General features: G+C 50.9%; 2 protein-coding genes across 6 annotated transcripts in view; one reads left to right on the forward strand and one right to left on the reverse strand.

Annotated features, from left to right (window-relative positions):
- Positions 1-10,335, forward strand: part of CENPO (centromere protein O) — a 28,730-nt gene extending 18,395 nt beyond the window's left edge. The window contains exons 4-8 of the mRNA XM_033176443.1: positions 1,849-1,966; positions 2,977-3,236; positions 4,125-4,296; positions 5,357-5,525; positions 7,279-10,335. Of these exons, the coding sequence (XP_033032334.1) occupies positions 1,849-1,966; positions 2,977-3,236; positions 4,125-4,296; positions 5,357-5,499 (693 nt within the window). The 3' untranslated portion in view covers positions 5,500-5,525; positions 7,279-10,335. The remainder of the gene's footprint in view (positions 1-1,848; positions 1,967-2,976; positions 3,237-4,124; positions 4,297-5,356; positions 5,526-7,278) is intronic.
- The window catches only part of ADCY3 (adenylate cyclase 3), a 110,413-nt gene continuing 97,222 nt past the window's right edge, over positions 7,096-20,286 (reverse strand). For 2 of the 5 annotated variants that reach the window (XM_033176440.1, XM_033176438.1), the window contains exons 12-22: positions 19,265-19,352; positions 18,287-18,403; positions 15,821-16,080; positions 15,464-15,529; positions 13,933-14,014; positions 12,333-12,491; positions 11,161-11,307; positions 10,468-10,587; positions 9,472-9,595; positions 8,688-8,812; positions 7,890-8,072 (exon numbers count right to left, since the gene is read on the reverse strand). In XM_033176440.1, the coding sequence (XP_033032331.1) occupies positions 7,890-8,072; positions 8,688-8,812; positions 9,472-9,595; positions 10,468-10,587; positions 11,161-11,307; positions 12,333-12,491; positions 13,933-14,014; positions 15,464-15,529; positions 15,821-16,080; positions 18,287-18,403; positions 19,265-19,352 (1,471 nt within the window). Of the gene's footprint in view, positions 8,073-8,687; positions 8,813-9,471; positions 9,596-10,467; positions 10,588-11,160; positions 11,308-12,332; positions 12,492-13,932; positions 14,015-15,463; positions 15,530-15,820; positions 16,081-18,286; positions 18,404-19,264; positions 19,353-20,286 lie in introns of all 5 variants that reach the window. The other 3 variants (XM_033176441.1, XM_033176439.1, XM_033176442.1) reach the window with 3 other exon arrangements.

Consider the following 20,286-nt stretch of genomic DNA (forward strand, 5'->3'; position numbering starts at 1 on the left):
CTGAGGTCAGGAGTTCAAGACCAGCCTGGCCAACATGGTGAAACCCCGTCTTTACTAAAAATACAAAGATTAGCCAGGTGTGGTGGCGGGTGCCTGTAATCCCAGCTACTCCAGAGGCTGAGGCAGGAGAATCACTTGAACCTGGGAGGCAGAAGTTGCAGTGAGCCGAGATCGAGCCATTGTACTCCAGCCTGGGTAACAAGAGCAAAACTCGATCTGGAAAAAAGAAAGGAAGGGAAGAGGAGGTGAGGGGAGGCGATATGGGTTCTGAGGAGGCGATATGGGTTCTTTTTTTTTTTTTTTTTTTTTTTTGTATTTTTAGTAGAGACGGGGTTTCACCATGTTAGCCAGGATGATCTCGATCTCCTGACCTCGTGATCCGCCCTTCTCGGCCTCCCAAAGTGCTGGGATTACAGGCTTGAGCCACCGCGCCCGGCCGCGATATGGGTTCTGAGTATGTTATCTTCCTCCAGAGGAAATTTTAGTCTTTCTGGCAAGTAGATAGTGTATGGGCACATCACCTTTATTCAGTTGAGGTGGTCTGTTTCCGGTTTCCGTTGCTCCTAGGGCATAGCTTTTTTTAGGACCTTCAATTGAAAGTTTGGGAGTGTGTTGGGGACGGGTCTGTTAAGGCTCCTCTTCCCTGGCAGGCCCTGAAATCCACATTTTGTTCTAGCAAAATCTCTCCTTGGCTTTTTTCCCCTTTAGCAGCTTCTTTTTTTTTTTTGAGACAGAGTCTCGCTCTGTCGCCCAGGCTAGAGTGCAGTGGCGCAATCTCGGCTCACTGAAACCTCCACCTCCCGGATTCAAGCAATTCTTCCTGCCTCAGCCTCCTGAGTAGCTGGGGTCACAGGTGCACGCCACCACACCTGGCTAATTTTTGTATTTTTAGCAGAAACAGGGTATCACCATGTTGGTCAGGCTGGTCTCAAACTCCTAACCTCGTGATCCACCCGCCTCAGCCTCCCAAAGTGCTGGGATTACAGGCGTGAGCCACTGTGCCCGGCCAAGCAGCTTCTTTCTGTGTGGTTTCTCAGTCCCCAGTCACACCTTATTCCCCAGTTTAGGAATTAGCAAATGCCGGGAGGGCAGATTGCAAGCAGAATGTTGAGTTCCCTTTTCTATGGGATCTTGGCCCATAGAAAGTCTGCTTTGATACCATTAATGTCCAGGGTGTATTCTGGATGGGACTGCTGCGGAGTCTAGCTTACGCCTTTCTATGTGGCCAGGTGTGCCTTGCCTGTGAATAAGGAAATGCTCTGAGGCCAGAGGCTGCAGGGAAGCCAGCTGACTTCAGAGCATTTGTCACTCTTCTCCAGTCCTGGCTATTTAGATCCTTGTGGAATGCCTTCAAACCATTTGCTCTCTCTGCTTGCCTATTTCTTTTTGGTATTTTATCCACCTTGCGTAGTTGTTCTCAGAGGGCGGGTTGGCCTGGTACCTTCTGCTGGGCCATAGCTAGCAGCGTAAGCCTTGGAGCCCTGGCATTTGAAACCCCACACTGTCCAAGGCCAACTTACCCAGCCTTGACTCTAGCCACCTGTTTTGTCCACCCTGTGCTTAGCCTAGACTTTCCACACAACCTTTTCTTGCTACTCTCTCAGTTCTCTCCATCCATCAAAATTCGAATTGTTCTTCAGACCCATACAATCTCCACTTCTGATTCCTGGCATTGTGACCCGTGATATTCTTCCTCTGCTGGAAACTCATAGCAATAACTGGCCGGCCACTGTAGCATTGATGTATCACATCCTGTGCCCCGCATGTAGCTTTTATCCAGTTGGGTGAGGGTGGGGACGTTGTGGTGCACACCTTTGTACCTACATCGATTTGCTGCATATCTTGCAGGTGAAAGCATGTATTGCCAATGTAGAACCCAACCAAACAGTGGAGGTCAATGAGCAAGAATCATTGGAAGAGAAACTGGAAAACGTGAAAGCTGTTCTGCGGGCGTATCATTTTACAGGTTTCGTTTTTTTTTTAACCTAATTTAGTCTGGGTCTGTCTCTAGTGAGTTTGCTAGATGTGTTATTATTAGTCCTGGACTTATTTCATAATTTATAGTATTTTACACCCTCTGCCCTCCTCTCTCTCTCTCTCTCTCACATACACACACACACACACACACACACACACACACACACACACAGCTGACTTGCTATTTGTAGGCCTATCTTCACCTACAAGATTGGCTTCTTTGTACAGCAGCTGAGTTGGTGGCTGGCTTATTCCATTCATTTTAACAGTTCGTCATGTGCCAGACCCTGTACTATAACTGCCTTTACTGCTGGCTTGTTTTATGCTGCTAGTGAAGTAATTTGAACTTCTCAAGTCTGTTTCACCGTAAGTAGGGATTTATTCTCCCATCTATGCCACAAGATAATTGTGGGAAGAACTGGGGACTATGACAAATTATTTCACACTCAGAAAAAAAGAATAGCTATAAATTAAATTTGTGGCCTTGCACAGTGGCTCATGCCTGTAATCCCATCACTTTGGGAGGCTGAGGCAGGATTACTTAAGTCCAGGAGTTCGAGACCAGCCTGGGCAACATAGCAAGATCTCATTTCTACTAAAAATTAAAAAATGAGCCAGATGAGGTGGCATGCGCTTGTGGTCCCAGCTATTCAGGAGGCCGAGATGGGGGGATTGCTTAAGCCCAGGAAGTTGAGATTGCAGTGAGCTGAGATCGTGCCACTGCTCTCCAGCCTACGGAAAAAAAAAAAAAAAAAAAAATTTCTCAATGCTTTGATATTTAGGATGTTTTTTCATTTTTACCATTCTTCCATGGTTTTAACAACTCAGTCTCAAAGTGAGCCGGAGTCAGGGGGAAGAATGAGCCTATGATACTCATTCAGCAAACATTTGTTTACAAAGTATACATATTCTGGGCACTGTGGAAGCTACTGGAGGCACAGATGAGTAAGATGTCACCTTGGCCTGCTGTCTGTTGAGGTGTCTTCTCGTTTGCCTCAGGCCTCAGTGGTAAGCTGACCAGCCGAGGAGTTTGTGTCTGCATCAATACTGCTTTTGAGGGGAACCTATTGGATTCCTATTTTGTGGACCTTGTCATACAGAAACCACTCCGGATACATCACCATTCAGTCCCAGTCTTCATTCCTCTGGAAGAAATAGCTGCAAAATACTTACAGACCAACATCCAGCACTTCCTGTTCAGTCTCTGCGAGTACCTGAATGCTTACTCTGGGAGGAAGTACCAGGCAGACCGGCTTCAGGTATCTCTCTGGGATGTTATATGCCTCATTTGTGGGCCTAAGATAAAAGGGGAAAGGGGGGATGTTTTTTGTCTTTTCAGTGTTTCCTAACTCTGAGTTAGCAGTTTGACCATTACCTTTCCGATGCTTCTTATTTATATAAAAGCACTATCCCACCCTCTTTTCTTTTGAAACTCTGGATGGCTTTGAAGCTTGGGTACTGGTTAAAGGATTATGCACCCTTGAATGGTGGTCTTCAAGCTTTTATCATAAGATTGTACAGAGTGCAGTTGCTATACTTTTGATTCAACAAGGATTTATAGAGTGCCTACTAGGTACCGTACCAAGTGCCTCGCTGAACCTTGGGTATAGATCTCATTAGAAAGAGAAGAAGGATTTCTGCAGTGCCGTGGAAGAATGCTGTCCAACTTCCCCTAAACTCTAGCCTACCTTTTTGGGTTGCAGTGGAGCTAAGTTTGGGTGAAAAAAGTAATTGGGAAATGAATGCGTATGGCTGTAAGTGACCCCTACGAGCTTAGCATTTCCCCCTCTATGTATTTGGAATCACCCTGCAGCTCTCAGTTGTAGGTTTAACTTAAATTGAAATGTGGATGCAGTCATGAAGCATCTTAGCTATATAACGTCAGTGAAGTTTTTGCAGCAACAGTCTCTTGTGGAGCTGTACCCCTGGCCATTTAGGCCTTCAGGGCTTTGCGGGCTGCCACTGACTTAGTGATCTTACACATCTTTTTCATTAGTCCTTCTTTCAGAGCTTTTTCTGCCTCTCATTTATTTCTCTGAAATGTAATTGATGGGCCTCTTTTTGGTTGACATAATTGAACTGTCAGTAAACACCACCTTTGGAACTGCAGTCATCCTGTACTTCGTTTTGTTCCTCACCCCTCTTAGAGTGACTTTGCAGCCCTCCTGACTGGGCCCTTGCAGAGAAACCCACTGTGTAACTTGCTGTCATTTACTTACAAACTGGACCCAGGTGGTCGGTCCTTCCCGTTCTGTGCTAGATTGCTGTATAAGGACCTCACAGCAACTCTTCCCACTGATGTCACCGTGACATGTCAAGGTAAGAAGGGTGCCTCGGTGCAGCAATTCTCATATCCCAGTTTATTTGAGTAAAACAGGGAAAACAGGTAGAATCCATGAAGTAGGCCTTTTGAGACACTTTGTTTTCATAAATAAGCTATGTGTTACTCGGACTGCTAAGACAGAACATTCTTTTTTTTGAGATGGAGTCTGGCTCTGTTGCCCAGGCTGGAGTGCAGTGGCGCAGTCTCGGCTTACTGCAAGCTCCGCCTCCTGGGTTCACACCATTCTCCTGCCTCAGCCTCCTGAGTAGCTGGGACTACAGGCACCCACCACCACACCCGGCTAATTTTTTTGTATTTTTTAGTAGAGACGGGGTTTCACCGTGTTAACCAGGATGGTCTTGATGTTCTGACCTCGTGATCTGCCCGCCTTGGCCTCCCAAAGTACTGGGATTACAGGCATGAGCCACTGTGCCCAGCCAGAACATTCTTGTTTCTACCAATCTTTTCCTTCCTCTTTGTAAATAGTAAACATGATTGTCCCCATTTTCCCTCCTCATTTGCCCACCCACCTCTGCCAGTGTTCTTGCAGCCTATAATTGTTTTCATTGGGGGCCCTGTTTCAGGAAAGACACCTAATGGCAAGGCTGAGTCATGGGTCAGTTATGGTGAGTGGAGCCAGAAGACTCATTTCACTACGAAGACAAATGGACATGACGTGCCAGCACACACTTACTCCTCCCTGTGAAGCAGTCTCTTAAATGGAAATTCTTCCAGACTGGCTGAGAGACTTTTTAGTGAACCTGTTTCAGTTAAATGTGACATGGGCAATAATGAAAAATTGGGTAAAATGTTTTTAGGAGGCAGAAATTTTGAAGCTGCCCCAGATTTCACACCATCGGTCTTTGATTTCTCTGGGCAGTCTGATTCAAGTCCCCAGTCTCTAGATTGCATTGGTCCAATAAGGGGCAGCGTCTCTCAGTGCAGACCCCCCCACCAAAAAAAACTGTATGGGTCCAGTGGGTCCAGAATATCAGTGATCCAGGCTCTGATTCCCCCAGCTGCACTGAATGAGATTGGTGGAATCTTTCTTTTTAGGAAAGGAAGCATTATCCACTTCATGGGAGGAGCAACGAGCATCTCATGAAACTCTGTTCTGTACGAAGCCCCTGCATCAAGTGTTTGCCTCATTTGCAAGAAGAGAAAAGTTGGATGGGTCTGATCTCCTAATAGACTCCTAATAGACTGCACTGGGAACACCTCAGAGGTAAGTAACCAGTACTGAAGACAGTACCAGGCAAGTGGGGCCCTTCTGATGAAAAGAGACACCTACCTTTTCATCTGGATAGAAGAGCAGGTTTGAGTATAGACACTGGCATTTTTGAACAGTTCCCATGATCTCCTGGTCACTTCTTAAAATGCTCAAGATCATGTTTTTTAAAGGTATTAATTGATCATACATTTTAGTTGAAAATCATTTGTGGGGCAATAAAAGCCACTTTTTGAAAAAGGTGTATCACTCAAGAAGTACTTATGAAAAACATATGGAAAAATACCAAATTATTGAGGGCATTAAGTTGTCACAGTAACTGCTACTTTTTGTCTTTTGAGACAGTCTCGCTCTGTCGTCCAGGCTGGAGAGCAGTGGCACGATCTCGGCTCACTGCAAGCTCCGCCTCCCGGGTTCACGCCATTCTCCTGCCTCAGCCTCCTGAGTAGCTGGGACTACAGGCGCCCGCCACCACGCCTGGCTAATTTTTTTTTTGTATTTTTAGTAGAGACGGGGTTTCACTGTGGTCTCGATCTCCTGACCTTGTGATCCGCCCACCTCGGCCTCCCAAAGTGCTGGGATTACAGGCGTGAGCCACTGCGCCCGGCCAACTGCTACTAATTTAATGGCAGGAATAGAGATGCCAAAAATCCTAAAATTTTAAAAGGGCTCTCACAGAAATGTAGCACTCCACTCAAACTGCAGTAGCTTGATTGTGTTGAGAAACACTGATATAAATAAATGGAAAAACAACCCACATTCACTAATGAAGATAATAAAGAAGACCCAATGTTTTTTTTAAAGGAAAGTATTTCTAGCTTTTATGGAAGCTTTAAGTAATTTTTCCTCACTTTCCTCTTTGAAACTTTTGAAAAGGAAGTTCGGTGTTTGGTTAGGTGCAGTGTATTCTAGGCCACTGCTTTATAAACATGGTGTGAGAAAGCAGTAGGATAAAATAATCAGCGTTCAATCTGTCTCATATTTTGTTTTTCTAAACAGTTTAGTAGAGCTCTGAATGTACTAAGAAGTCCCCGCTGAAAACGCATGGTTAGAAATCTGCCCGTAAACTCAGGGAGACTCAAGCGCCCCCTGGGTCTTCCCTCTCCTGCAGGCGCTGAGGTTAGTGTCCCGATTTGCTGGCACCCCTGGTTCCTTGGCGTGTGGGTCAGATATGAAGACCTGTGTCTGGCTGACCAGGTTCTCCCGTTTTTGTCCCTAGCTCTCCCTTGCCCAGGCACAGATAGGAGTCAGGAGTCATGACTGGCCCAAGACCACATTCAGACTTAACCTGCAACGGCCACTTCCTAGACCTCACGGTCATGAAGTAACCTCCATGTGGGAGAGCTCCGGGAACAGTGCAGGGGACTAAAGCCAGCTTGGAGTACCCTTTAGAAGAAAGCAGTTGAAGAATGAAAGAGGGCCAGGCTGTAGGAGTTCCGGGGTACAGTGAGCTATGACGAGACCTTCAAGCTCCTGCCTTCCAGGCCTATGGTGGGGACCAGTGGCATGAGTCAGCAAAGTACAGCACTCCTCAGATAAGTGATATTACCACAGTTTCCACCATCACTTTCAAGTTGATTAAAGCTTTTAATAAAACAGTCTTGTTCTTTACCAATACCTGTAAATTCTCTTAAAGCAGTAGCAAAGGCGACTGTAGCAAGAGCTCAAAAGGCAAGGCAATGTCGGAGTGTATTTAACAGAAGATTAAAAATATAAATGTAGAAGATCTGTTTATATATTTTTCTTTCAGAAATAAGCCCCCCCTTCCCCTGCCAGGTGAAAGGAAATATTGCACTTTCTGCTCTCATGACTAAGGGGACGGGGGTTCCAGAAGAACCTTTCAAGATGACGAGGAACACCAGGACGAGGGCCATCTCACCTCACTTGGACCACATGGAGACCACCAGGTATCCTGCTTGACCTCCCTTCAGAATGGGAGCAAAACATTTGCCAGCCATGTCCCGCCCCACCAAGCCCCGTCTGAAGCAGAGCTTCCCCGCCTGTGTTCCCTCCACAGTCCCGGTCAGCCCAGTGGCAAAGGCCGCTTCGTCCCAGCTCTGCCGCCCTCCTGCTCACAGTGGCCAGGGCCCCTCAGGGGCAAGGATAGCAGAGATTGGAACGAGGGCTGTAGAAGGACTGTTCAGCCCTACGCCTAAGACCCCTACGCTGGGGACGCTACAGGCACATGGAGGAATAGCAGGGCCACCCTCAAGAGTTCACACATCCACGAACAAAGGCTGAGGAGATTTCTAAACCTAAAGTCCGCGAGTGTGCACTTCAATGCAGGAAGGCCAGGACTTCCTTCAGTTCCAAAAAATAAATTCTCCCTTCCAGTTTGGACTGTTGCAGGCTTGAGGCCGTTCAGGAGTTGTCTACCACCTGGTGGGGCAGTGTGACAGAGGGGCCGTTGGGGAAGGCGGCTGGCTTTTCCCGCCCCTTCAAGAAGAAGGTCAGCAGCTCCCCCTTCCCCTTCACAAAGATGGGGCCCCGCCTCACAAAGCGGAAGCCGTACTCTCGGAGGATGACTTGGGTTTCTTCTACCACCTGTAGAGGGATGGGGAGCAAGAATGTGGCGTTACTGGGGGAGCCTAGACTGAGGGCGGGTAGGGCTTTGGGTGGTTGGAGCTGAGCACTGATCCATGGGTCCCAGGCAGTACCGGGCCCTCAGCACCCTTCCCAAACCTCGCAGGACCAAGCCCTTCCTTCCACCCCCGGCAAGCAGTGGGTGGGCAGGAGAGCCCGGGAGTGACTGGCTGGGGCTTCTCTTGCCCAGAGACTTCTCTCCTAGGACAGCCATGGTCACCGGGGTGGCAGCACTGTTGCCTGGAAACTGCCACTGCCTGCTCTTCTATCCCTTTGCCCCTTTCGTGGAGCTCTTCTGCCAGACCCCACTGAGAGATCACAAGGTATCGGAAGGTTCATACCCAGAGGCAGGCCATACGCACCCAGAACTTCAACCCAGATTTTGTGGATGGATGGGAGCATTTCCTCCTGCGCTGAGGCTAGCTAGTGCAGAGACTCCTTTCCACTCACCCCATGCCTCTGCCTGCGGACTTAACTGTTAGGGCCAGGGTGGGAGGCGGGCACATGGGAAAGCACTGTTCCGATTCTGTTCCCGTGCGGAGTCTGAGCACACGCCGGCTCTGCTGCTGGACATACCTGGATGTTGCCCATGACCCCCGTGGACTCCATCCTGCTGGCTACATTGACTGTATTGCCCCAGATGTCGTAGTGTGGTTTCCGGGCTCCGATGACCCCAGCCAGAACCCCGCCTTTGTTCATGCCTAGGGTAGAGGCATCAAGTTCAGCACAGCCACAGGCCAAACCTTGTCATGAGCCTCAGAAACCAACTCCTCTTACGGAATTTGTCACCAGACCTGTACCACAAAGCTCCTAATTATGTAACACATCATTGTCCTCGTTCAACTTGCCTGTATGCTACTGGAGGGTGGCAGTCACGTCTCCTGTTTATCTGTGTGCTTGGCAGTGTCAGCGGCCACCCCCCCATATGCAGATTTACTCAGCATGGTAATGGCCAGTTCTAATACACCTGGTATTTCAAATCTCCTGTGACCTCGCTCCGGAAATGAGACCCCCTCAGTGGAAGAGCAGGTGATCTTAACTCCTTTCAAAGAGCAGGCTGGTCTGGGAAGCCATGCCCTCAGCAGGCACAGAAACCCCTCTGGAAATGGATCACAAACTCACTTCTCAGTCAGGCAGGCCAGGCTTCTGTTGTAAACAGTAGGCACAGTATAGCCTGCCCATCACATCAGCTGGGTTTTGGTTTAGTCATCTAGAGGAGTCTGGATTAAAGGTCTTTCAGGTCCCCTCGCCCTGTGAGTGCGTGAACCTCCCCACCCAAATGCCTCAGTCCTCCTGAGCCTCCATGTCTCTCCTGCTGGTGGGCCGGGCCCGCCACGGCAGGCCGGCTGGGGGCGCTCACCTATGCGCAGCATGAAGTTATTGAAGGACTGGTTGTTGATGTTGGTGAGCGTATCCTTCATGGCCAGCGCAAAGTCGGCCAGGTCAGCCAGGTGCTGCCAGCGTTCTCTCTCAGACTTGTCCTCCTGTGCCAGGGGACCGTGGATAAAGTGTCAGGGGCCGCTCATCACAGCAGCCTGCTCTGCTGCCTTCCCTGGTAGTGTTCTGGGGGTGGATTCCCCACAGCTAGATGTTCAAGGCCTGACTTCCCTTCCTCCCACAAAGGAGTCAGCAGCCGCACTAGCTCCGACTTGCCACTGTGACAAAGTTCACGTAGCAGGTCTAGGCAAAGAATGGGCAATGGGGGTAGAGGAGACGGACCCGTGAGTCTGACCGCGAGGCGGGCTCCTTCACCTTGGCTGGGCCTGGTCCTTAGCTTTTGTCAAGTTGTCCTTGTTTGGATCCCTCAACTAGGTGATAAGCACTGGAGGGGGTGACCCGCCTTGGACGTGTTTCTGTAACCTCATCCATACAATAGAGAGGGCCATGGGATGGTCTTAGAGGTAAAGCAGGATGATGATGTTTTAAGACCAGAGCTTGGGACCAGGGCTCCTACACCTCATTTTCTCTCCTGGTAGCTGAACACAGGTCTAAATTAGCTTAACAAATGAACAGGCTGCCGTTGACCAGAGTTCTGAAGGCCACACTTTTTAAGTTTCCCTTGTTAACAGTTGCTCTCCAGTTCCTATGAAAGCGCAGAGCCTTAGGGGGCCTGGCCACAGAACACAACCATCTTAGGCCTGAGCTGTGAACAGCAGGGCGTTGTGTGTGTGTTCTGTTTCTCTGCTTGCCAGACTTTCTCAATAAACCCTACTATTTATATTTACATGGTGCTGGTGGTATGTGTCTGGGACTCGTTTGCACAGCAGTTCTTGTTTCCCGCATGCTAGGTCTGGGCTGCCAATCTCTTGCTTGGGGGCAGACCCTCATCCCCTCTCTGGCTATTGGGGTTAGCTACCTTGTTGGAGCTGGCAAAGCCATTGGTGTTGACATCAGGGGTGACTCCTGAAGCCGCCATATACGTGCTGCCAATGGTTTTGATCTTGGTGATCACCCGGAACTTGGGATTGTCCAGGAGCTGAGGCCAGGATTCAGAAAACAATTGTCAGCAGTCAAGGCAAATGAATGACCCAACCCAGTGACAGATGTACCTGTTTACAAGGACCCCACTAAACCCAAGAGACACTTTCCTATCATAGTTGTTACTTAGTCTACCGTTCATCTGCCACGTGATCCTGGGAGAACTTCCTGACATTCTGGGCCTCAATTTCCACCACCTCAACACGGACATAAAGTCACCAGTCTCCTAGGGAGGCTGCACGTGTGTGGAAAGCATTCTCCCTGGTATACAGGTTACCCAATCAATGCTGACCGGCTCTGAATTTGAGGAGAGGGTCCCAGGACAGAGAGGTCTCCAGATGTTGCTTGGCCAGTCCTTACCCTGTGACCCTGTGGGTGAGTTCCCGGGCTCCCACCTCCCCTCCCCTTCCCCAGCCCAGTAGTTCCAGGTGGCTGCAGAAGTCTGTGTATTGCGGAAGGGGCTTATCTGGGATGGTGGAGCCGGTTTCTCTGGCCTCTGCAGCCTATCCTAGGATGTGATGTGGAGTGGGCCGGCTTCATCGCCAGAGTGTGGGGCGGGGTGGGGACTCACAGAGTCAAAATCTGAGATGATTTCATTGAGGAAACGCAGACACTCAATACCGCCATTGTTGATGCTCTCCTCTGTGTAGAAGTCAGCAAAGTTGGGCAGGGAGGCAAACATGACTCCAATCTCATCATATGTCTGGCTGTACAGCTCCTAAAAAGAGGCAGGGCCGAAGTGTTCAAAGCATGTCTGACTGACTGGATGATGTGCTGGAGAAATGCATCTCTCTTCCACACACGACATGTGTACTCAGCTTTTTGTATTCACACATCAGTTAGATTATTCCAGCCTTTTTTTAATTTTTATTTTTATTTTTTTATTTTTTTTTTAAGAGTTTGAGTCTTGCTATGTTTCGCAGCCTGGAGTGCAGTGGCAATAAACAAGCACGATTAGGTACAATTGAAGTGCGCTGCGGCCTCAAACCCCAGGTATCTGGGACCACAGGCACATGCCACCATGCCCAGCTGTAGATGATCCCAACTCTGAATAACTTAAAAATTGCTCATTGCTATTTTTTTTTTTCCCTTGAGAGACGGAGTCTTGCTATGTCACCCAGGCTGGAGTAGAGTGGCACAATCTCAGCTCACTGCAACCTCCACTTCCGGGTTCAAGTAATTCTCAGTTTCCCAAGTAGCTGGGACGACAGGTGTGCACCACCACATCCAGTTAATTTTTGTATTTTTAGTAGAGACGGGGTTTCACTATATGTTGCCCAGGCTGGTCTCAAACTTCTGATCTCAGGTGATCCACTGACCTCGGCCTCCCAAAGTGCTGGGATTACAGGCGTGAGCCACTGTGCCTGGCCACTACTTTGAATCAATTTTAAAACAGCTTCTCTAGTTCCTCTAACAGCCCCAGCTGTGAGGAAGAGGGTACTGTGGAGCTGGGAACCACTTTGGCGAAGTTCACAGGCAACAGAAAGGTGTGCTCTAGAGAAAAGTCTTGTCTTCTGACACATGGCCTCAGAGCTGTATGGGCCACATCACCATGCCTACAGCAGTGCCCTTTACGAGAGGCTGGAGAAACTCTTTTGCTTATATTGTGTTTGCTGTTTAGGTTCAGCCCTACCTGGCCCCCAGTTCCCTGTCCCTGAGAAGGCCTGGGCCCAGGGGGGTTGAAAGAAAGAACAGATGGAGACACATGGCCTCATGGTTCCGGGCTGAGGCCACACCCCTCACCTCATCTCTCTTCTTGGACCCCAGGAAATGGCGTGCCACGTGCTCAGGCAACATGTTGGTGACCAAGGCCTCGTTCCAGCGTCGCATCTCATAGACACGTTCCTTCTGGTCGTGGACCTCAATCTTCCACAAGAAAAGTGTCCGTGCCAGTTTTTCTACCTACAGACACAGACAAGGCGAGGCATGTGCTCTGAGCTGGCCACTGGATAGAAGGATGAAAAACGGGAACAGCCAGGCATAGTGGTTCACGCCTGTAATCCCAGCACTTTGGGAGGCCGAGGCAGGTGGATCACCTGAGGTCAGGAGTTCAAGACCAGCCTGGTCAATATGGTGAAACCCTGTCCCTACTAAAAATACAAAAATTAACCGGGCATGGTGGCGGGCACCTGCTAATCCCAGCTACTCGGGAGGCTGAGGCAGGAGAATCACTTGAACCCAGGAGGCAGAGGTTGCAGTGAGCGAAGATTGCACCACTGGACTCCAGCCTGGGCGACAGAGTGAGACTCAGTCTCAAAAAAAGAAGAAAAACAGGAACATGAATAGAGGAGCTCCCCTTGGAAAGGCTGGAGGGAAGATGGCTAAATGGCAAGGGAAGTAAGACCCTGCAAGGATTCCTCCTCATCAAAAGGCCACCCAATAGTGCGGTGCAGTTCCCAGACCCATAGTTACAGCAGATATCCAGGAGGCCTTCTGGGACCTAATTTCAGCTGCAGGTCTGTCTCGTGGAGGTGGCAGCAGTGGGGATCTCCCAGCTCAGAGGGGAGTCCCCTTTCTAAGCAGGCACTATTTAGATGAGAAGTGGCTTGGGAAGGCTGTACTTCCCTGGAAAGCCACTAGAGGGCACTTGAGCTAACAGGCGCTTTCTCCTCCCTCTCTCTCCCTTTTCCTCTGTTGTCGGGTTGGTGGGGAGGGGGGCGTCACTTGTCACCCAGGCTGGAGTGCAGTGGTGTGATCTCAGCTCACTGCAGCTCAACCTCCCAGATTCAAGCAGTCCTCCTGCCTCAACCCCCCCCAAGTAGCTGGCATTACAGGCGCAGGCCACCATGCCTGGCTAATTTTTGTATTTTTTAGTAGACACGGGGTTTCACCATGTTGCCCAGGCTGGTCTCAGACTCCTGGAATCAAGTGATCCTGCACCTCAGCCTCCCAAAATGAGCCACTGCACCCGGCCTTCTCTTTTCCTTTTAACCCAACAGAAAGTCCATCAGTTCCCTTCCCTTTCTCTTCCGGCTCCGTGGTCAGTTGTGCTAATGTCCCTCAGCACCATGGGGAGTGCAGGAGCCATGAGCCCCTGGCCTAGGGGATAGAGATTTGATTCAAGATGTTTGCGCCTTCGCTCTGTCCCCTCCTGCCCTCACTCCCATGCTTCCTTCATCATCCTGGAGGGGGTCGGATGGAAGAGGTGCGGCACTGTCTTCCTGTGTGACTGAGGAAGGAGCCTGAATATAGAAAAGGCGGTGGCCTGACCAGGCTCACGTGTGGAGCTGGGTAAGGGGAAGCCACAGTCCTTAGGAGCTTGGTCTCTTAGGTCCCGGGGCTGCTTCTCAGGAGGCCCTGTGGGTTGTGGGCACAGAGCGGGGATCGTGCAGGCGGCACTCACGTGGCGGGAGAAGTAGTAGAAGCTCAGCATCATGAGGAACACCATCACCATCATGGAGTACTTGGAAGGCACCAGGGGCAGCCTGCCGGGCAGAGCGCATGCAACTGAAAGGACCTCCCGGAGGGGGCCTGATTCCCTCTGACTAGACGGTGCTGCTTCCTGCCAATCCAGCCCCAGAGCTCACCCCAGCTCCTTAGGCCCTTTCACATCAAGTCAGGCTCCCCCTGGGCAGTAAAGCTTTCTTAACTCACTGGCCTCCTCTCCAACAGCCAGGCAACCCCTGGCCCCTCCTGGCTACACCTGGGATTTACATCAGGGTGCTGCTCCCCAGGTGTTTAAGAAACACTGCATTGCCTGACTGATCACAGAGGTAGCTACTACCATGCAGGAATTTGCAGAAGAGACATCAGTGATGGGATTTCATAGCCATGGGACTGGGGTACAATCTCACCATGGCTTTTTATGTCGTTCGTCCATATTTTTATGTGGAGCTGTGGTTAGTTTCCATGACTGTATGGTATTTCGCTGCATGAATATACCAGTTATGTATCCATTTCCTGTTGATGTCGTTTGGGTTGTTTTCATTTGTTTCGAGGGAGGGGGTATGTCTATTACGAACAGTGCCACTTTGGATATTCTCATACATATATACTGGGACATGAGTATGTGCATGAATTTCTCTAAGATACATATATATATACACATCTACACATGTCTGCGTGGGCGTGTATGTAGGAGTGGAATTGCTGGGACACAGGTTTATTTTCAGCCTTACTAAATAGATCAAAATATTTTCTAACGTGCCTGTCCTAACTCATACTCCCATCAGGAGTGTAAGAGTTACTGCTGTACTTGATATTGTCAGACTTATCTGGACCAGTACGTGTGTGATGGTATTTCATTAGGGTGTCACTGGCATTTCCTTGATTACTTGAGTGCCATTTATTAGTGGCCATTTAGAGTTCTTCTTTTGTGAAGGGCTATGCAGGTCTTACCCCTCTTCTATTAGGTCATCTTTTTATTTCTAAACTTTCTTGAAGGTCTAATTCAAGTCACTGAGTCATAAAATGTTAAAACCTTGGCACTGGCAGGGACCTTAGAGAACTTCTGCTTCAGTATCCTCCTCAAGAGATGAAACTGCCACTCATGGAAACTGACCTGCCTGTGACCCACAGAGAATTACTGCCTGCTGCAGGCTCAGAAGCCAGGTCTAAATCCAAAGTGTGTTCCTTCCTCCCTCATTTTCCTGCTTGTCTGTCCTGTCAGCCAGTTACATGCAGCTGCCATTCACCTGGCAGTTCCTTCCCTCCTCACTGCCCTTCACGCAGAGGCCTGGATGTCCCGGTCCCTATCAGAATCATCCTGCCTCTGCTGCAGCCCTCCTGGAGGAACCCATGCCAGCTCCTCTAACCTGCATGTGCTAGGTCACGTGCCTCCTGGAGGGTGAGATCACAGGGCTTGGGCCTGTTGTATTCCTGTCTCTAGAAGAGGGACTGTGAGCGCAGCCAGGAGGGGAAGCCGTGGCCCTTACCCGTCAGTGCCGTTGAGCCCAGGGGTGAATCCCTGCGTCTTCTCTAAGGTCACCATAGGTAAGCTGCTGGACAGATAACAGCACAGTCAGGCCCCATCTGGGAACAAGAGCCTGATGCCCAGCCAGACACCGGGGTATCCCAAGTCCTCCACTCGGGGAGAATGGGAAGAATCTATTCCCAGGTCCTAGCCAACCAGCGATGCGTCTGTGAGCGGCCAGGAACTCTGGCTCTTGAACAAGCCTCTGAGGACCCCTAGTGGCAGAAAGCCACCTCAGCACAGGCCCATGGGCTCAACTGAGGACTTTGTGGGTGGGAGGAAAGAGGCAATACAGATCCCCAGTCGTGCTTCATCTTACTCATGCTCCCGAAAACGCCTGTGGTCGTAGTCATCGAAGACGGGGCGCCAGGCGTAGAGGTTGATGGCGGCCACGGCGCCCACGACGAGCAGCATGAGTGTGAGCTTCACCATGTGGCTGACCTGCACCAGCATGATGGTGGCGATGAGAGACAGCACGGCCACGTAGTTGTAATACTTGGGGTTCTCCAGGCAGCCGCCCTCCGTCTCCATCCCTGCTGTCGCGTTGCTGGGTCCTGTGTAGTACTGGAGACAGCTGAGCTGGAGGCCAGGATGGCAGGAGGGGACACACGTTCAAGAGAACAGCAGGTGCTGGTCACAGAGAGCTGTGCATGGCAGTGTGTGCTCAGCTGCCACCTCCCATGGCTCCCGCAGAAACACCGGGAAAGATGGGGAAATTTACCAGGGACTAATCATACAAAAGTTAGTAACTGCAGCTAAGAGCCTTGCTGTTGCCTCATTTGACATTCACAAAAACACTCGAGTATTTTTAGTACTGTGCCTGTTGTACAGAAAACTCAGGCCAGATTTGCCCAAACACAATTAGCAAGCAGAAAAGCCAGAAGTAGGAGCCAAGTCTTTAGGCTTCAAATCCAACATGTTCTTCCCCACATCACACTGTTGCTTCAGGAGGTACCACGGGGCCATGAGCTCCACTCACAGCCTCCCCGTGATGACAGCTAGGCTCTGCCCAAATCCTTCCACTGGGGGGACACTCTGCCTTCTGGAGTCTTCACTGGTTCTGCTACTGGGCAGATGCGGCCGGGAGAAAGTGTATCCACAATCAGAATCAACCCCACGTTTTTGTAACTTTCACCCAAGGGGGCTTATCTTGCTTGCGCGATTCCTGGCATATCTATATTCTAGCATGAGCAGTTGTTGCACCTCCCTAAGCTTTTTACTCCTCCATGAGTGACAGCATCTCTAGGTGTCCTGTACAGTGTCCAGGACCCTGTGCAGTGGTGACCCCCACACCTGGGTGCCAGGTTCCAGGCGTTTTGTGACATGCAGGGGGCCTGGGGCTTCCCTTCCCTGGGTAGTGGGCACCAGCAACCCCTGGCCAAGGTAGGCTCTGGAGCCCCTAACTCCTCATTCCAATTGGACTTTTTTTTTTTTTTTGAGATGGAGTCTCGCTCTGTCGCCCAGGCCGGAGTGCAGTGGTGCGTTCTTGGCTCACCACAACCTCCACCTCCCAGGTTTAAACGGTTCTCCTGCCTCAGCTGCCCAAATAACTGGAATTATGGGTGCATGCCACTGTGCCTGGCTAATTCTTGTATTTTTAGTAGAGATGGGGTTTCACCATGTTGGCCAGGCTGGTCTCGAACTCCTGACCTCAAGTGATCCGCCCGCCTCAGCCTCCCAAAGTGCTGGAATTACAAGCATGAGCCACCGCGCCCCGCCCCCATTGGACTTCTGATTAGCTGCAGCCCTGGAGCTTTTTCACTTATACCACTGCCAGAGTAAGTCTCCATGCTGGTTGTATAACTGTGCTCCAATTGTTAAAATGCAACAATAACATTAAATTAGATAAAAAGGAAGAGAGTGTATATAGTACTTCGACAATTAGAGGAGGCCATGACAACTGACGAGAACATTGATGACAGCTCCAGGCATGTAGTGCTCAATACGTGCCCAGTGGTTCTAAACCAATAGATCTGGGCTCCCAACTCCTGTCCCTTCTCCCCAAGAAAGCATTTGGCTGCCCGCTCAGGGAGGAAGAACACACAGGACCGGGACTTAGAACTGCCTCCATTCTGGACTCTGTCACTTCCTGGCTGTGTGACCTAGAGCAAGTGAATTATTGTTTATTTACTTTTTTGAGACAGAGTCTCATTGTTCGCCCAGGTTGGAATGTAGTGGCTCAATCTCAGCTCACTGCAACCTCTGTCTCCTGGGTTCAAGCGATTCTCCTGCCTCAGCCTCCCGAGTAGCTGGGATTACAGGTGCGCACCACCATGCCTGGCTAATTTTTGTATTTTTGGTAGAGATGGGGTTTCACCATGTTGGCCAGGCTGGTCTCAAACTCCTGACCTTGTGATGTACTCGCCTCAGCCTCCCAAAGTGCTGGGATTACAGGCGTGAGTCACCGTGCCTGGCTGATTACTCTTTTTGAGCGTTTGTTTCTCCATATGAAACTGCAGATACTAGTACAACTGCTCAGGACTTTTTCACAGATTAAATGAATCAACATACATAAGGCATCTAGCACAGGCCTGGGCACCTGGAACTGGGCTCTTGGACTCTGGGAGAGGAGTTTCAAGGAAACAAGTCCATCCCAGGGGATCCCTGGATGACAGGGACAAGACTCCTTCCACTAGGCAGGGATGATGTGTTTGGGAACCTAAGAGCCACTTCAAATCTCCATGACGGTGGAGGGACGGATTGAGAAACTGCTCGTGTGACCCAAACAGAAGCCCTTCTCCACTGAGAATAGGGGCGTCCCTTCAAAAGGACAGCAGGAGCTCACCATGTCCACGACATTTGCCATCACCAGGATGAAGATGGCGAGCATGGCCCAGGTGTTCCTGGCCCAGCGGGTCCGGTCAATCCACGTCGAGAAGGCCACAAGCTTCTTAGGAAAGGCCTAGAAGGAATGGAATTTCAAGAGCCATGAGCCGTTGCCAGCCCTTTCTCCGCAGACGTGACTGCCAGCAACTCAGGCTGCTCCCATATTCCAGTTCCAGGAGCCTCAAAACGGGCTGTGCCTGGGAGTCGCCCGACAGCTGACAGGGGCAGAGCGGAGAAGAGGGCGTGGGAGTTCTGGCGCTGTGTCGGACCTCCTCCATGTGCCTGTGCAACAGCACAGCTTCCAGGGCGCAGCCCTCTCCACAGCACGTGCGGGGACGAGGCGAGACCAGGGCACAGAACCGTTTTCAGGGCTGCTCGTCTCTGGTCAGCTGCTCCTGCCTGTCCTGGCTCCAAGTGACCTGGCGAGTCACCTGTGAGATTCATGTTCCTAAACACTGCTTTACCTTTGTCATTCTGATAAAAAAAACCTCTGCTTGGTACCCCAGTGCCGTATGGGATAAAGTTTTAATCCTTTTAGTCTGGCTTCTAAGGGCCTTCACAGTCAGGGCCAACCCACCTTCCAGCCGGCCGCCCAACTGCTTCTCTACCCAGGTTCCTCTTTACTCAGACTCTGCCATACTCATGTGTGCTGCGGCGCCACAGCCTGCCACAGCCCAGCCACGGCCCAACCAAGGCCCGCCATCGGCCAGCCACGGCCTGCCACAGTCCACTATGGCCCAGCCCCGGCCTGGTGGCCCAGCCAGAGGGAGTGCTCTGCTGATGGTGAATGAATGGATGGGCAAGTGCCTGGACCGTCCTAAGAGAAGAGAGTCTGTCTGTCAGGATTTGACGCAAGAATAACTCCATCACCACCCAGTTTTACAGGGAGTGCCACTCACTTCGAGGCTTCCAAGCTCAGCAGAAAAGTGCCTCTTACCCGGGGAAAGATGGCAGCCAGGGAGCAGATGGTCAGGATGAGGAGCAGAGTCTCCCCCACCACGAAGGTCACATAGTTTGTCATTAGCCTGTGACAGCGAGAAGACAATTGGGAGGGGCCAGAGGGGACAGTGAGATGGGGTGAGGGGCTAGGAGAGGAAGGGACGGGGACAGGGGACAGGGGGCAGGGGATGGGGAGGCCCCTCAGCACAGCACGAGTCCATGCCTGTGCCTGTACAGCTCCACGCGGTGCCAGGGCATTGCTGCTGCCTGCCATGCAGAACAGGACAAAGGCCCTGATGAGAGGGGCCGCCAGCTGAGTGCTGGCCTGGGAGCAGGCCACTCTCCAGCTGCAGCTGCTGCCTGGGACATTTCCCAGAGAGGGAACGACTCACAGGTGGCCTGGGCACAGCCCAGGATAAAGTTGGGCAGGGATCTTAGGAATGCGCCCCTGCCATGTCGCTGTGCTAAAGGGACAGAGCACGGAGCAGCATCGGTCCCTCGCTGCTGGGGGCTGCTAAGAGTCCGCCTATGGCAGCCGCCCCCAGCTTCACAGGGGACACACTCTTAACACATCCACCTTAACTGGACGACTCCCGGAAACCTGCTCTCCATACCCTCTGCTCACACCCATCCCCATTTAACCCCTCCCTGGAAGGTGCCCTTGCCAAGAGCCCCAGAAGCCTCCTGGTAGCTAAATCCACGTCCCATTTTCAGTCACCTCTCACCCCTCCTTGAGACACTTTTCTCACTTGGTTTCTTGAGTCCCTGGTGGTACTTTTCCGTCCCTGCATCTGGACACACTGCCTTGAGCTCAGCGAGTCTCATGTTACCGCACAGCCTGCATGCTGGCGACGCCAGGTTCACGTCTCCAACCCCACCCGCCCTCTGAACTCCAGATCATGGACTCTGGCCTCCTTGGCTTGTGGGCATTAAAAACTTCACGCGTCCCAAACCGAACTCCTGATCTTTGCGTCTGCCCTTTCGTCTTGCCACCTCGTCCCCATCTTGGTTAACGGCACC

Source organism: Trachypithecus francoisi, unplaced genomic scaffold (genome assembly GCF_009764315.1).
Source record: "Trachypithecus francoisi isolate TF-2019V2 unplaced genomic scaffold, Tfra_2.0 Lachesis_group17, whole genome shotgun sequence".
NCBI classification, from domain to species: Eukaryota; Metazoa; Chordata; class Mammalia; order Primates; family Cercopithecidae; genus Trachypithecus; species Trachypithecus francoisi.